Here is a 14078-nt window from a genome sequence, read left to right as displayed (position 1 = left end):
ATCTGTTTTTTTACCTTTTGTTTTTTATTGTTTTTTTCAATGAAATTTGTAGCTCAGTCGGTAGAGCGGGGGATTCGTATTCCGATGACCCGGGTTCGATTCCCATTTGGTGCGCAAGTGCCCTTTGGTAAGGCATTAATCCTTAGTACCAGGTCCTTCGGTGAGAACCTTAAGCCGTTGGTCCTCTGGTTGCTTGCTTACAAGCATTCATGCTTTCTTAGCAATCAGGTAAAAAAATTCACCATCAACCAAAACACAATTTGCATTGACTCTGTACACAAAACCACGTTTTTGAGCAATTTTTGGTCTGACATGCACTTACATAATGTTGCGTAATTTCGGAACCACTTACCTGGGGTGACGCAAAATTGGTCTCAAAAGTTGCACAAGACTTGAAAGTAAAAAGGCAGCGAGCAGCGCAGTAAAAAAAGTCAGCGAGCGGCGCGGTCAAAAAAATTCGCGCGGCTAAAATATCTAGCGATTCGTTGAGGGGGGAGCCTCCAAGACCCCCCCCCCCCCAGCCTAGATAGGGTTACGCCAGAATTTTAAGTGTTTTACCAAGCCAAGTAAAATGCCAAGCAAGTTACTCAGCTAATCAATACTTTGCATTGAATGCCGGCTCATGAAATAAGAAGGAACATTAACAGCAAAAACTTTTTTCTCTTTTTTTTCCTAACTGCTAGGTCAGACTAGAGCTAAAAATAAAAGCACATAACTTCCGGACTCCAAATCATTCAACTCATATATCACCATTAAACTTTAAAAAACAACAAATGTTTCACTTGAATGTCAGGATTCTCTCAACATTATCCAAAGTCTTTCAATAAATGATACTTCTGGAAATAATGAAAATATACAAAATAAGGGGGATAAACAATCAAAATGTCTGAAAAAACAATTATTACATATAGGAGGATATGATAAATTGCAGGAGTATACTTTGAACTACTGGGGATCTGAAATAAAATTTAATAGAATTTTATGAGCACTTAAACCTTGCAAACTATATCATGCTTTATGCAATGCAGCTGTAAATGCATAAATTAAATGTGTCAATTCAGATCCAATTCTTTTCATGACAAGTAATAGGATTAATCAGGATTGACAAAATAGAAAATACGTTTGTAATTATCATTAAAGCTGAACTTGAACTTGAAAATGCCAAGTGTATATTAAATGCATCTACAGATGTAAACATAAAAACGATGTTCGCACAGGGCAAGTTTCAAACAGCAGTGTGGACTACCAAAATCAGCACATTCCAAAATTGCATTGGGTCAATTCCGTACTGGTATAAAACATTTGATGACTGAGAGCAACGCATGTATCATTGCATCGGTGCCAGGACACTTCAAGCTCCAATCACTTGCAAATTGCATAAGTTTTTGATTCGCAAAAACATTCTACTGTAGGCATTCTTGCATTCACATGGCAACATACTTAAATCACTATATATGCCCTGAATATCTTCTCAAGTTATGAATAGATAAAAAATGTGTATAGTCACTATATATTCACTATGTTGTGCAAGATATAGTATTGTGGTTCAGAGATACAAAATAGACAATTCTACGAAGTGAAAAAATGCTTTCATTAAATGAAAGCAAAATATACATATACTGTACGTGAACAATTTGAAAATGCATAACTGTCTATAATGAAATTGACAGATGTCATTATGAGGACAACATACATTCCACAAGTGCTTAAAAGATGAAATACACATAACAAGAAAAGAGTAACACCTTCTGGCAACAATCATCATAATTCTTCTCTCCGTACAGGAAAACTGGGAGGATCAACGACGGACTGAAAGACATCTTCACCTGGGATATTTTCCTGACCAAATGAACCAAGGTGGGACCTTTGCAAAGCATGCTGGGAGGTCAGAGTTGAACTATTGTTATTGACATTTAGCATGCTTTCGCTTTCTCCTTCTATGCAACCTAAATCAAATCCAGACATTTCTGCCTCACTTGCATCTTTGCATAATGAGCTGGTGTCCAGTAATGGTTCCCGTTTGAGGAGAACATCCGTTGGCGTGGAAACGGCACTACCTGTGGAATTTGAGGCATAGTCACTACTGTATTCCATTTGGGAGGACATGAGAAGATCAGCTTTGGTCTCGAAATCTTTATCGCTCTTTTTTGTAACAATCAACTTCAGGTTCTCGTTCTTTCTCTCCACGATACCTGCTTTCTTAGTGGTCTCTCCTTCTTGTACGTCGCCCATCCCACTATCTTCCCGATCTTTATCCAATCCATCGTCTCCTATAATGCTTTCTTCTGAAACACATTCAGTCTGGCTTTCTCTGATAGGGTTCGTGTCGCAAGCAACAGCATCTGTTGCCTCTGCATCCACACTGGTGATTGGCACTTCTTTGCTTGCAGCAGGACTGCCATCGCTCGGAGAACTCTGTCCGCCCTCGCCTTCGTTAGCCACTACGGTGCTCTCGCTGTCATCCGTAACATCTCCCGCTTCCTTTCCATCGTCACTCCCGCAGCTGCCGCTTTCATCGCTCTGACCAGCGCCCTCAACGTGTGGTTTAACACTCTCCTCATCTGCAACCTTGGATGTTCCCAGGGTCAACTTAGCTAAAGATACGTCACTCCCGTCATCAAAAGAGGGCTCTCGTATACTTGGCACATCCTGGAACCATTTGTCCTTTGTCACTTCGGACCCCTCCTCTTCATCAAGTGTCTTTCCTTTTGCACTTGCAGCATTTTCAATCTCACCGGTCTCCTGCAAGCTACTGCTTGGCACGATGTCCAAAGGCGCATCCTCTGGGAAGTCATAGGTATCCTCAACATCGGTTGCCGTGACGATTCCTGAAGAGAACGAGGACGATGCACTGATATCCTGGGGTATTGCACTGTGGGCCAACTTTACACTGGTGGCAGCATCCTCATAATATTGCTATGCAGGGAAGGAGGAAAGGTAAAGATTCAGTCTTGACAAGATTCTTACCTTGATAATTCAGTTGCTTAAATATTATACAATTTTTTATCCTTTTTTTTCTTTAATCATATATAGGTGTTGGTTTTGACTTTACACATACTTACTTCAGCATCTTCACATCACCCAAAACAGGTTAGTTTTGTATCTATTCATACAAATGAACATTTCTTATAATGGAAAATAAAACAAGCAAAACATTTACTATCTAACAGCCAATTATTTTCTTATCTATACCTTCATTGCAACTAATGTTTCTTCAAAGTCAAACAATGTACTTTTCCCTGCTTACGTACGGGTTTAAGAAGGGCTTATGAGCTCGATGTGGGTGGTTCAAGGAGAAACGGCCAAAGGAGACACGAAGAAGGCAAGTGGAGGAGAGTAAGAGGGTTTGGTTGAGGAGGGAGGGATGCACTAAATAGAGCAAAGTGGAGGGAGGGGGTAAGGGCGATTGCAGCGAATTTTGAGGTGAATCAGCCCAGTTCCTTTCACAGGGACAAAACAGAGAATAGAAAAAAAAAGACACTCACCATTTTTTCCTGGAGTTTATCCAGACAATCCTGGATCTCGTTAGCAGTAGACGGAGCAGGAATACCGATGGACGTAAACTGATTGAAGATCTCTCGGCTGTGACGGAGAGGCTTGTTCTGAGGTAGTAACAAATAATATAGCAAGGGTTCAAGTACATGTATGTAGCCAATTAAAGAGGGAGTATACAGGTCATGTTTTATTCTTACACAACCTTCAAGCCATGCGTTTTTGGGCCGGGGGGGGGGGGGCACTCAGTATATAACGCATAGTGGGTATGTGCCGTGGAGGGGACCCCCATTTTTACACTCAAATTTCCGTTCCAAGGCATAGCATTTTTGCCTTGTTGAGAAAAAGAACAAAGAAAGCCGCTCCAAGGCATAGCATTTTCTTCTTATCGAGAAAAAAGAAGAGAGAAATCCGCTCCAAAGCTTCGCATATTTTTCGTTACGCCGCTCCGATCGCGTTGAATGAGCTGCAATTATTTTGGAGAAAAGCGGCCGCAGAGCTCCCCGGCGGAGGCCGCGCTAGCTGCATCATGCACGCATGACCGTTCCGTAGGGATGCATACGCGCTCACACGCTGGCGATCCGTTCCAAGGACCCCCGTTTTCACAAACATTTGTCGTTCCGAAGCCCGTTCCAAGGACCCTCCTTTTTACAATAAGCCCGCTCCAAGGCCCCGTTTTTTGTCTCGCCCGCGGCACACCCCCACCACTTTTTTGGTCCAGTGCCCCCCCCCCCCCCGGGGTTTTTGGGTGCAGCACCGTGCATTCTGGATACTTCTAGCATTCAAAGGACTAGTCCACCCCAACAAAAAGTTGACTTGAATAAAATGAGAAAAATCCAACAAGCATAACACTGAAAATTTCATCAAAATTGGATGTAAAATAAGTTATGGCATTTTAATGTTTCACTTAATTTCACAAAACAGTTACATGCACATCCTGGTTGGTATGCACTAGACGAGACTGATGATGTCATCCACTCACTATTTCTTTTGTATTTTATCATAAAAATAGGGAATATCCTAGTTTTCTCCTCATTGTCAAGTGAAACAATGTATTCCTCCCTGAAAATGTGGAATGAGAATTGTTTAATAATATATGATTCAGTCAAGTTGGTCCTTATTGTCAAATCTATAAAAAATGAAATATTGTATAATTCAAACAATCAAAAACAAAAGAAATAGTGAGTGAGGGACATTATCGTCTGTCCCATTTGAGTTATGCATATCACTGTTTCGTGAAAAATAAGTGAAACTTTAAAATGTCATAACTTTGTTATTTTACATCAGATTTTGATGAAATTTTCAGCATTTTGCTAGTTTCTATTTATTCAAAATCAACATTTTTGTGGGGTGGACTTCACCTTTAAAGATAAACTATGGAAATATTAACAGTAGAAAATCAAATGTTCACTGAACTGAACTAAACTTGCACAGAATTAAAAAATATAAATAAATGAAGATGTGCAAAATAATATTTCCGGAAATTGTATAATTACAGAGTAATGAACAAATGAAGATCAGAAAAATATTACTGAAAAATCCTATCATTTTATAGTGCGATTGCACATGTTTTTTGCTGTGTTAGCTACACCAATAACAGCACATGATAACGATTCAACATATAATGAACACTTAAGGATTGCTTCCATTCCATTCCTGTCAAAATTAGTTATCTACACCAGGGTCCCGACTTACAAAAAGTTACGATTGATCCAATCAATTCTAACTCTATGGAAATCCATCAGTGTCCTTATTGTTTCTACAGGAAATGTGCAAAATGTCCTTTGTGACCAAAGAGAAGTACAGTGAATTTTCAAGAAAACAAAGAATGCATGAATATACATAACAGTTAGAAAATATTTTGAACAAACATGCATAACAGATGTTGATGTTGCTGGCCATCCATAGTTGTAATCAATCGTAACTCCTTTGTAAGACGGGGCCCAGAACTGGACCTTAAGTAGCTTTACTAACTGAGAAGTCATAAAATATGTTCTTTTCCAAAGTGAAGACACTATCACAACAATTTTTCATTTCAATACACTTACCAGCCATGACTTTCTCTTACTCTTCTTTTTCTTCAAACTGGCAGCTTTTTCAAACACCTCATCGTCCTCATCCCCTTTCTTCCTCAGAATGGTGTATGACCCCTCCTCGTCTTTGAATGATGGACTCCGGCCAAGGGAACTCACTAGAGGGATAAAAGAAAGGGTTACCATTACTTTCAAAATATACAATAGAGAGAATACTTCAGAGTAAATTGAGATTTTTCAAATTTTTAAAACTTTTAAACTATTTTCGACTGATTTTGATCGATATCTTTTAATAATAAATTGCTTCTCTCTCTTCCTCCTTCATTAAAACTTTATATTTCCCAGCATTTAATTTTCCTTCTAGTCAGTTACGTACCTGAAGAAGATGGGCTGGCCCCGTTGAGGGGGCTACCCCCTTGAGATAATACCTTTCCCTCTCCTTTGGGTAGCAGTCTATGGAGATAGGTCGTCAAACATTCAATCTGGGTGCGCTCTTCCTGAAAAGGCTCTCTCGTTGTCTCATACTCAAACCTGAGAAATGAAAAAAAAAAAATTGTAACATTATTTAGCTTCAAACAGTGAATAAAATTCAAACAAAGAGGATGCTGTATTAGATTCACTGGCCCATATTCTGAAGTCAGGTTTAACTTAGACCACTGTCTAACTCTGTGCTAAAATTATGGGAAGCCAAGAAATCAAACATTAAGTTAATATTTTATATTTCTTATGTGTAATATTTTGTTTCCTTTTGCTTTCATAATGAAGAAAATACTTCAGTTATCATTCCCAGACAATTATGAACAATTTGGGTGTCATATGAGTTAATAAACTGAATGTTTACTGTTAGGGATTTATGCTCCAATTGGCTCTCCATACTTAAACCACAACTTTAAACCAGGGTTTAATTTAAACCCAACTTCAGAATACGGGCCACTGAATATATCTGGCATTTTGGCTGGCCATGACCTGGCTACGACGCAAGTTATCAAAGCCACAAGGAACAAGGCCAAGGATGAGGTCGAATTATTGGAGACCGTGTCCAAGGCTGGAGATGTCAACGTCATCAAGACCGGCCTCGAGGCCTTCAACATTGATATTTGTCCCCCACCCCCTTTTTTTCATTTCACTTGAAACTTGTATGTTATCTCTCAATTAGCAAATTAAAAGATAACATACAAGTTGGTAATTCTATATTCTCCCAAGGATTTGTTTGATTAATAAGACTTGCAAGCATTTTTGAGCATTTCCTTAACTTTTGTATGGGATCATTAGACTTGCGCCCACTCCTGCAGGCAACTACATGCAAGATACTGTCAATGTGGGTGACCTATGGGCGACCTGCATGACAAAGACAATCATCCGCAAGTTGCAAGCAAGGCTTGCATGGGACCATGTGATGAAGCCTGAACTGAACTGGTTCAGGTCCAGTTGGAACCAGTCCGGAGAGTGAAATGCGAACAAGGTCTACGGTAGCCTTACCATTCTCTTCTGTATGTGGCCTCCTGAGCCCTTTTCTCCTCTTCTTTCCGTCTCTCGTTCTCCAACTTTTGCCACTCGTTGTACTCCTTGTAATCGCGCATCTGCATCTGGAAGTCAGCATTGAGCTGTCGCCGCTCGTCATACAAACTGTCAATTTCTGTTTGAGGTACATAAAAGAATGCAGATGATGACGAGAGCAAAAATTTCAATGACTGCAATTTTTGTACAAAGTCATTTTATACACCACAAATTATGTGTAAGTTTCTACATAAACTGTATATTCAATATTTCATAGTCTTAAAGAAATGAAATATTTTTCTTTTCGATATGAAAGCACTTTGCAAGCATAGAATGGGCTGAAATTCTCACAATACAATCCCTGGTTCATAGCTTTCTAACTTAATTTATAAGATAAAAGCCAAGGGAGCCCTTTGTTAAGGTGTGATACAAGCATTACTGAGAGTGAATGCTCTAAGATAGATGAAAATTCGAATTTGAAATCTAAAAATTTAAGAGTCAATAATAATAATACTAATAGCTGCATTTATAAAGCGCTTTTTGCCAGAGGATAAAAACTGCTGCTATTATTACCTCGGCTTTACAAGAGGGCGCCATACACGTAGAAAAATATATTCATGGACCGGTTGGTCAATATATTCATCGAAGGTGGACCGGCTGGGAAAATACATTGATTTCAATCATATCACGTGACGCGCTATGGACCAATCGCGCTTGGCTATCTGTCTTGGCTATCTAATATAGTGTATTACTGCACAGACCTCTTTTGTAGTGTAGAATATTTTAGTAATTTCTTATGCTAAAACCGTCTGAAAACAAAGCCACTCTTGACTGAATTTACTGACTGAATATCCCTAAACATAATAGCAAGATGACATTTTTAAAAATGATCAACTGACATTTAGAACCCATGTTTTTTACATGTAAGTCACATGACTTCAAGTATTTGCAAGTTCACTGCACAGCCGGATTTCCGGCCTTTCGCGTTCAAAGGGTTGATATAAATGACAGCAAAGATGAGGGGAATAAGATCAAAAGGATGTAAACCTTACAATTACTCAGCTTCTTATTTTTAGGTCAAAATATGCAATTAAGCCTACATGGATTCCCTACATGAATTCATGAGTTATAATCATGATTAATTAACATACTATGCACAAAATGAGCCAGTACCAGATGAAGGTTTTCATCATTATTAGCCATGAACATATATTGTATCACATAAAATAATCAATCAAGAGAAATGTACTTTGGAATGGGTACTTAAGTGAAAACCACAAACCCCTGATAATTAAATACATGGCCTTGTCCCTTTTCATAATTTACTCACCCAGTTGCCTATTTGAAATATGCATAGTCTTAGGGATCTCAATTTCAAAGCAGCAATAACTTCCTTATTGCTTATCTGAATTCTTTCAAAATTTCTCCCTTTCTTTTTTTTTCCAACAAAACATTTTATGACCAAAGCTGATTTCCCCTTTAAATATTGTTTGTAGCAGATCTTGGGGTAACTCTAGAAAAGTAGTCACCCCAAAGCATGTGGAGCGTCATGGCCCAGTGGATTAGTCTCCGGACTCTGAAACAGAGGGTCATGGTGTTCAAATCCCAGCCATGGCGAAATTTCCTTCAGCAAGGAATTCATCCAGTGTACTGCACTCGACCCAGGTGAGGTAAATGCGTACCGGCAGGAAGTAATTCCTCAAAAAGCTGCGTGCACCTGATTAGATAGCCTAGCTTAGCCGGGTAATATTAATAGCAGGGCCCGCTAGGAGAACGGTTTTCAGAACTGAAGTGGCTACCCTGGGTAATACTAATGTTATTACTATAATAACGTTAGGAATTTTAGGGGCAAATGAGCTTCCATGGCGAAATCATCCATCGTCCTCGTGTATTTCTTACGCTGATTGGTTACCTTTTTTAATTCTTTCTCTCTGTGGTCCAGCCTCTCTGTATCGATTCCAGGCCTCATCTGTCTTACTCTTTAACCTGAAGAGCTTCTGACGGATCTCGTCTTCTTTAGATTTCAGCTCCGAAACTTTCTTGAAATAAATCTGGCAATGAGAGTTTTAAATGAGAGAACTTTAATTGATATCAATTGCACATTCACAACACATTCGCTTTGAAGCTTAAAGCCCAGTTTTGACCTTTGCAGGCAACTAAAGAGAAATGCAATTTGTGGTGATAAACGATCTCAAATGAGTTTTAACAGAATCCAATCAATTAAGATAGGACCAAATATCGAAGGTGCTCTAGGAACCATGGTTTTGTGCAAATTTCTTGATTACACTTATTTTAGCAAGTACACTGAGAAAAGATATGAAATTGAATACAAGCTTTTGTAAAAAAGTGCTATCAAAATGAAGTTAATGAACACTTATTGCCATGGTTTGAGACCATATCCACCAATGTACATGTATTCAAATTTACTAGAATAAACAGGGCAAGCAAACCTCACAACAATTGAAGAAAAAAAAAATATTTGGACTAAACTTTATCATGTCAATTCATTAACTGGGTTCTGTAGTCAAACCAATAAACACTCCCAGGCACCTTGATGCTTCCGAAACCAAAACTGCTGAATCGAAGGTCAACTAATGCCTGGGTATGTCTTGAAACATGTTTGGAAGGATTTCTGGTTTTCAGGTGGTCAGTAGCAAGACAAAGGAGGACAAACATGCTATGATTTTTTTCCCCAGCTGCAGTTGAAATGAAATGAAGAAAAACAACCAAATGACAAGGGACTCTCCCACATCTAATAGCAGACAGGTCTATTGCACAACAAATGAAAATCACAAAAAGGGAATACTTTAGGGGCTTTCTCTTTAAAAAAAAATACACATTTACCAGTACACAGTAGCATAATGTATCTTTACCTGGGGCCAATAAGACCCGCAAAAATCTTGTTTAGGGGGTTATTTCGCACACAGAGAAAAAAACTTGTGTAGGGGGTGTTTTGAAATAATTTGGTCACGCATGTGTAGCCTACAGCAATCCATTTAGCCAGACCATTTACTACTCACCTTACATGTGCATGCATGCTTGTTTTTTTTACAAGAGAAACACAGCACAGAAGTTGAATCACACATCTAAAGCTTGATATAATGACTAATTTCTGAAAACGTACATTCAAACTCATACAACAATCCAAGTCCCTTTTATAGAAGCACCTAAACAGTACATGCACATGTACATGAACCGAGTATTATTATTTGACGAGTCTTTCAGGTTGGTATGCAGTGATGGGGGTAGGACATTGGTGACCAAACCACAAACAGAAGGGAACTGAAACTCAAAACAATAACTTGATATCCACAAAGTAAATTTCCATCAATCAAACAAAGTGAACTAAATGTTTATATGTACTAAAGTCAAGGAGATATCATAATAACAGGAAATCATATCAAGAATTATGCTTCCTTTTTATGAATAATTCAAGTTAGCTTACGCAATTAATGAATCAAAAGTCAAAATGAGGCAAAAACAAATTTGTTCAATACAAGCAGGCCAAATCATACTTTTTTATTTACAGGAGCTACTTTTCACACCTTACTGCTTAAATCTGAAACGTTGGACAAACTTTAATGCTGCAATGAATGGAGATTTCCAGGGGCGGTATTCTGAACATTGTCTTTTCTCCATGTTATATCTTCCTCAGAGATATGACAAAATTGTTATTCTGGTGGATGGCATAACTTTTGTCGCAAAATTTGTCATAAATTTTTTCTCTTCTCTTTCATAGCGTGCACCAAAAATGTGCGGCTTTAAATGCGCGTAATACTTTTATACAAGCAAAAGATATAACAAAAGTTATGAAAGGGGGATAGCAGTTTTTTGTACCAAGTAACCTGATACCCTGCCGACTGAATGTCAGGCATATATGACATCCATGACAATTTTGAAAATTGTTTTTTTCATGCTACAATTTAGTTAGGTTCTACATATCAATTCCTCCCTTTTTTCTTTGTTTTCCTTCTTTTTCTATTTCTCTTCTAAAATCCTTCACAGCTCCCTGTCTCTCTTTGAAATTAAGCGCATTAATATACGCATAGCAAAGCCAGCAACTGTATTGGGGATACGCCCTACCTGCCACGGGGCCTTCCTATTGGCTAGAAGAGCTCCCACTGGGAACTAACGATAATTTTGACTGGCTAGCTTACAAAAGAATGGGCAGAAACTTAGAGAGATATGACAGGGAAAAGACAATGTTTTCTAGCTATGATGCATATTCATGCATTGTTTTCTTAAAGGTCAAGTCCACCCCAGGAAAAAGCTGACTTGAATAAATAGAGAAAAATCAAACTAGCATAGTGCTGAAAATTTCATCAAAATCGGATGTAAAATAAGTTATGACATTTTAAATTTTCGTTTATTTTTCACAAAACAGTGATATGCTCAACTAAGTGAGTCAGTTGATGATGTCCATCACTCACTATTTCTTTTGTTTATTGTTTGAATTATACAATATTTCATTTTTTTAGAGAGATTTGACAATAAGGACCAACTTGACTGAACCATATAGTATTAAACTATGCTAATTCCAGATATTCAGGGAGGGAGGAATTAATCATTGTATCACTTGACAATGAGGAGAAAAGTAGAATATTTCACATTTCATAAATAAAATACAAAAGAAATAGTGAGTGGATGACGTCATAGTCTCCTCATTTGCATACCAGCCAAGATGTGCACATAACTCTTTTGTGAAATTAAGCGAAACTTTAAAATGTCATAAATTTCTTATTTTACATCCGATTTTGATGAAATTTTCAGTGTTATGCTTGTTGGATTTTTCTCTTTTTATTTGTCGGGGTGGACTTGTCCTTTAAAAATTCACTGTGCTTCTCTTTGTTTACAAAGAACATTGTGCAAACTTCCTGTAGAAAAAATTAGGACACTGATGGATTTCCATAGAGTTATAATTGATTGGATCAATCGTTACTCTTTGTAAGACAGGCCACAGGTCTGCCGTCACTTTGGTCTAGTTGCCATATGGTCCACTCTACACTTGGTGTCAAAGCCTCCCAATTGCAAATGAACAATTTAGAGATCAATTTTAACTCTGTAGCAAATCAATTGAAAGTACTTGATTCAAAAAGCACACCAGCATTGAGTGCAAATTTGCAATCAATTTCAATAAATGCTTCATTCTGGAACCAGAATATGTAGAGACAGTGATTTTCCGTTTCAAAAAATGGTCTTTTCCATTTCTGAAAATCTGAAATTCCTTTTGAACTTGATCTAAAAATGGAAATTCCATTTGTCACCTAAAATGTACACAGCAAAAACCTGAATTCCATTTGTAAAGGTGAATTCCATGAATTTTTTACATGAAAAGTGTAAGATCCAAATGGAATTTCCGCTTTATTTACCGGTAAAACAGAAAATGACTGTCCCTATCATATGCTTACAATTGAATGCTAATTTCGTGCAATACTCCACATCTCTCTTCCACTCATTTAGGCCGTGTTTATGCTTCCACTTTTCAGGCCAGAATCAGCGTTTCCAAACGTGATTAGTCCAAAACACGGTTGCGTCCATGCTTATTTTCATTTAAACGCTGTTTCAAAACGCCGATCGTAAACTCACAAAAAGGTGCGTTTGTAAACGTCGTTTGACCAGAATCAGGCTTTCTGGGGAAGCATAAACAGAACCACGATCGTAAACGTGTTTAAATGACGTCATTTGGTACATGCTTCCGGTGAGATGAAAATCCGCGGGCAAATACCATGAATACAGTCGTATTGCTCCATGTTATCTCTACGTAATAACAACAATCGGGAAAAAAAAACTTTCGAAAAAAGGCGTGCCCAATTTGACCTCGCTTTACGATGCGAAGCCAGCTGGAGATCATGATTTGCTCTGAAAAGTGAAGCATAAACAGCACTCCCAGAACGTTTACGATCGGCGTTTTGAATCGACGTTTGAAATCGCTGATTCTGTCCTCGCAATGGAAGCATAAACATACCCTTAGTCTAATACTCAGTTGGGCTTAATTCCAAATGTTCACTCATACTTGTTTACTATTAATGTGGTGCAAGACCAAGTGGATATTAGGCAAATAGGTATAGCCTAAAACTGGAAATTAGATAAAAATGGTGAATAGGCTACATGGCATATAGACAAAGTGGTTAGTGGACAAATTGGTTGTCCAGATTCTAGGATGAAGATGAGACAGACTAGAAAGTAGACATTGGTGGAGACCAATTTCTAAGTTACCAACTTAAAGAGAAATTCCAGTAGTTGCAGTAAACACTAATTTCATGAGAAAGTCTGTAAAACAAGGCTTAATTTTCAGTATATCATCGAGGATCTAGATCTGGTACAGTTACATAAACTGAACTTTGTGAAATCTTGAGATCTACGCTGAAAAATGTTCAGACTGAAGATCCCCAACACAGATAAGCGCACGTGGGACAGTGTATAATTATTGCTTTGAATGTCAGGCCCAACGCTCTACCCGAATCCTGTGCTTATTTGCTGATTTCTCAGCAATTACACAATTTCTTCCAGAATCCTTTGGCACGTATGTTTTATTTAAACAAACAGACACTTTGGTTGTCATTTCATTGGATTCTGTACGAACTCATTTTGATATCGTTACCAAAACTAGCATTTACCTTTAATAAGGCAAGAAAGTGAGTACTTACATTTCTCTGTTTCTTCATCTCCTCCTTCCTCCTAATACATGACTCGATTTCAGTCCTTTTCGCCTGGTATTCGCTGTTAAAATACAATATAATACTTGATAATTAAAGATAAACATACAGGTGTATATTTTTTAGGGGAATGAAAAAAAAATACACCAAAAGAGAAATTACATAATGAAATGATATGGTCTTTTCTACAAGACATCATCCTGATTCCAGAACAACATACGAATGCCCTAAATTGATAGCATCACTCGAAAAATGAGGAAGTTGTTTGATCCATAAAATTTTGCAATCATTCATTGTAAAATTGCCATTACCATGGTGATAATATCTGACACATTAGCAAACATGTATTATCCCAATCTGATAAATAAGTATGATCTGCAAAATTTCCTATTTCATTCTT

At 37.9% G+C, this 14078-nt stretch overlaps 1 protein-coding gene across 1 annotated transcript in view; it reads right to left on the bottom strand.

Annotated features, from left to right (window-relative positions):
- Window positions 1-536: 536 nt before the first annotated feature.
- LOC121416715 overlaps window positions 537-14078 on the bottom strand; it is a 34220-nt gene continuing 20678 nt past the window's right edge. The window contains exons 5-11 of the mRNA XM_041610178.1: window positions 13670-13742; window positions 8935-9073; window positions 7005-7161; window positions 5902-6056; window positions 5541-5683; window positions 3486-3602; window positions 537-2916 (exon numbers count right to left, since the gene is read on the bottom strand). Coding sequence (XP_041466112.1) covers window positions 1762-2916; window positions 3486-3602; window positions 5541-5683; window positions 5902-6056; window positions 7005-7161; window positions 8935-9073; window positions 13670-13742 — 1939 coding nt within the window. The 3' untranslated portion in view covers window positions 537-1761. The remainder of the gene's footprint in view (window positions 2917-3485; window positions 3603-5540; window positions 5684-5901; window positions 6057-7004; window positions 7162-8934; window positions 9074-13669; window positions 13743-14078) is intronic.

Source organism: Lytechinus variegatus, chromosome 1 (genome assembly GCF_018143015.1).
Source record: "Lytechinus variegatus isolate NC3 chromosome 1, Lvar_3.0, whole genome shotgun sequence".
NCBI lineage: Eukaryota > Metazoa > Echinodermata > Echinoidea > Temnopleuroida > Toxopneustidae > Lytechinus > Lytechinus variegatus.
This window is presented reverse-complemented; position numbering and strand designations above follow the sequence as displayed.